We start from the raw sequence: 2,500 nt of genomic DNA on the forward strand, positions 1-2,500 counted from the left end.
CTGCCTCTCTGTGTCCTTCTCTGCGTCTACTCTCACTAATAGAGGTCTAATAATCCCTCCAGCTGCTAAATGTACCGTTTTAAAGGTACAATAGCCAGTCTGGCTTTGGCACAATTTGGAACCACAAGGCCACTCTGTGCGTGTGCGTGTGCGTGTGTGCGCGTGTGTGTGTGTGTGTGTGTGTGTGTGTGTGTGTGTGTGTGTCTGTGTGTGTTTGTGTGTGGTTTCATGCGAGTAAAAGATGATTAACATATTCCCAGAGCCAGGTCAGTCTCTTAAGTACCCATTATGCCACATATAGCATAATTATGGTTATACTGAGGCCCATATATATGTGCATATTGGTGCTGCTTTGTGCCCACTCACATACACACCGCGTACAGAAACACTGCTGTCTAGCACATAAACAGAGTTGGTCTTCGCTTTTAATTGGATGTAACACACTAACTAAGGCAGTTGTGCATGTGTGTGTGTGTGTGTGTGTGTGTGTGAGAGAGAGAGAGAGAGAGAGAAAGCGGTGAGAGAGAGATGAGGAGCTGTAATTACTGACTGCTCAGCTGCTGGTGGGACAGCGTCCCCTCACCCACTTCTGTGCCCAGTCTGGGGGTGGCATCATGCTAGCACACACACACACACACACACACACACACACACATGTAATACAGACTGAGTGAGATGCATTCTGCGCGGAAGCACGACAGGCGCGAATTATGGATGATATTTTCACTGCCACGGTAGCGACATGTTGATCTGCCACAAAAAACACACATGCATATGCATATACATATGTGCACCCAAGTATACGCACACACAGACACACATACACACACACACACACACAGGCTGTCCCAGTGTTCTGTGTGCATCCTTGACTGTGGCCCCTGCACAGCTTCTCCCAGCAGGCTCGGGAGCAGTACCAGAAGCTGGCCACCATGCACGGCAACATGGCCGCCCTCTACCACAACATGCTGGAGTACTACGCCATCGACCCCAAGAAGACCTCCATCGAGGAGCTGTTCACCGACCTCAGCAACTTCAGGGCCATGTTTGCGGTGAGTCCGCTTTTTTTTTTTTCCTTTATTCATATACCAGGGGTGTGATTCTTCCGTTTTTAAACGGAATTCCGTTTTTTCAGGCCTGAAAATGAGACCCACGCAATTCGTATAGATCCGCTGAGTTTTTTTTTTAGGGGGGGGGGGGGGGGGTTCAGAGGTTTATTTCTGTAGCCTAAACACAGACCATTGCTTTATAATAGGCCGCTGACAATGATGACGGTTTTGGCGCTTCTTTCATTCATATCACTCCGCAAGCCTTGTCCGTTCTCTCACTAGTGGAATTCATTGAAAGTGAAAGCAGACGGGTTGATTACTGTTTGATGCAAGTTCGATGTGTGAGTGTGTGGTAAACTATTTGTTTCTTAGCAGAAGCCATGAAACGGTAAAGGTCAAATTATTTGTTTAGGTATTATTATTAAGTTAAGTAGTATTTATTAAGTTTTTGCTTCGCGTTCGCGTCCAGTTTGACGTGTCTGGATTTTCCGATAATGACGACAATCTCCTGGTGCTGATAGCCTATTGACTTTTAATTTCTGCGTGTGTAAACTAGTCTAGGCTACTGTACTTGAAGTTAGCTGTGACAGACTAGCCTACTGGTTTTCATCGTTTTCACCACAAAGCCCGTCTACCTTAGCTTAGGTCTACTAAATTGTTTAGTTAACACCTTGTCATTCCGCGTTTGTCCAGCCGTTCACCTCCGTGCGCCCCATGTCATTCAAAACATATTTCGGGATAGGCATCTCACTATGAGAAAACGTATTATGAGTGCTAAGAGATTGACACTTTGGCATTCTTGGTAAACATCAGTCTTGACTCTTGCACGTAATATTGAGCTGATTTTTTTTTAGTGGAAATGGCTTATTGTATGTGCTGATACATGGAAAAAAGTTGCCTATTTAAAGGCACAGTCTGAATTTTAATCCTAGCTCTCCATTGAGTGTGTGCACTTGAACAACTGTGTAGCCTATACCAGTAGGGCCAGCCATTTATTTTAGGAGGAGAGGAGGACATGTTACCTTGGAAGGAGAGGGAGTGATGCAATTTGATTTTCTTTCCAACTTAAATATCAATAACCTTCAAGCAACCTCTTCAATCAGCATCAATAGGCCTATATCGTACAGAACGACTGTAAGGGGGCAGGCTAAATGTTATCATAGGCCTATAGCCTACTAAATAATGTAGTCAACATTATAACTTTATGTTGGTTTAAGTTGAAACAAAACATGAACTGAGAAAATCCATAATTCTACATCATTGTTGGCAAAATGATCATGATAGCCTATATTTCAGCCATATCTGCTTTAGTCTTAAGTAGGCCCTTGGCTGCTTTGCTATAAATGACCCCCCTAGTAAATTACATTGAAGTGCACAGTAGCGATACTATAGTACCTTAGCTATACACTAGAGCAGCAGTTCACAAACGTTAGCCCCCAAGGACCACTGAC

General features: G+C 44.2%; 1 protein-coding gene across 1 annotated transcript in view; it reads left to right on the top strand.

The window, feature by feature from the left end:
• Window positions 1-2,500, top strand: part of LOC134071480 (protein diaphanous homolog 3-like) — a 234,257-nt gene that overhangs the window by 179,403 nt on the left and 52,354 nt on the right. The window contains exon 24 of the mRNA XM_062528214.1: window positions 888-1,052. Coding sequence (XP_062384198.1) covers window positions 888-1,052 — 165 coding nt within the window. The remainder of the gene's footprint in view (window positions 1-887; window positions 1,053-2,500) is intronic.

The sequence above is a fragment of the Sardina pilchardus genome, chromosome 23, assembly GCF_963854185.1.
Source record: "Sardina pilchardus chromosome 23, fSarPil1.1, whole genome shotgun sequence".
Lineage (NCBI taxonomy): Eukaryota > Metazoa > Chordata > Actinopteri > Clupeiformes > Clupeidae > Sardina > Sardina pilchardus.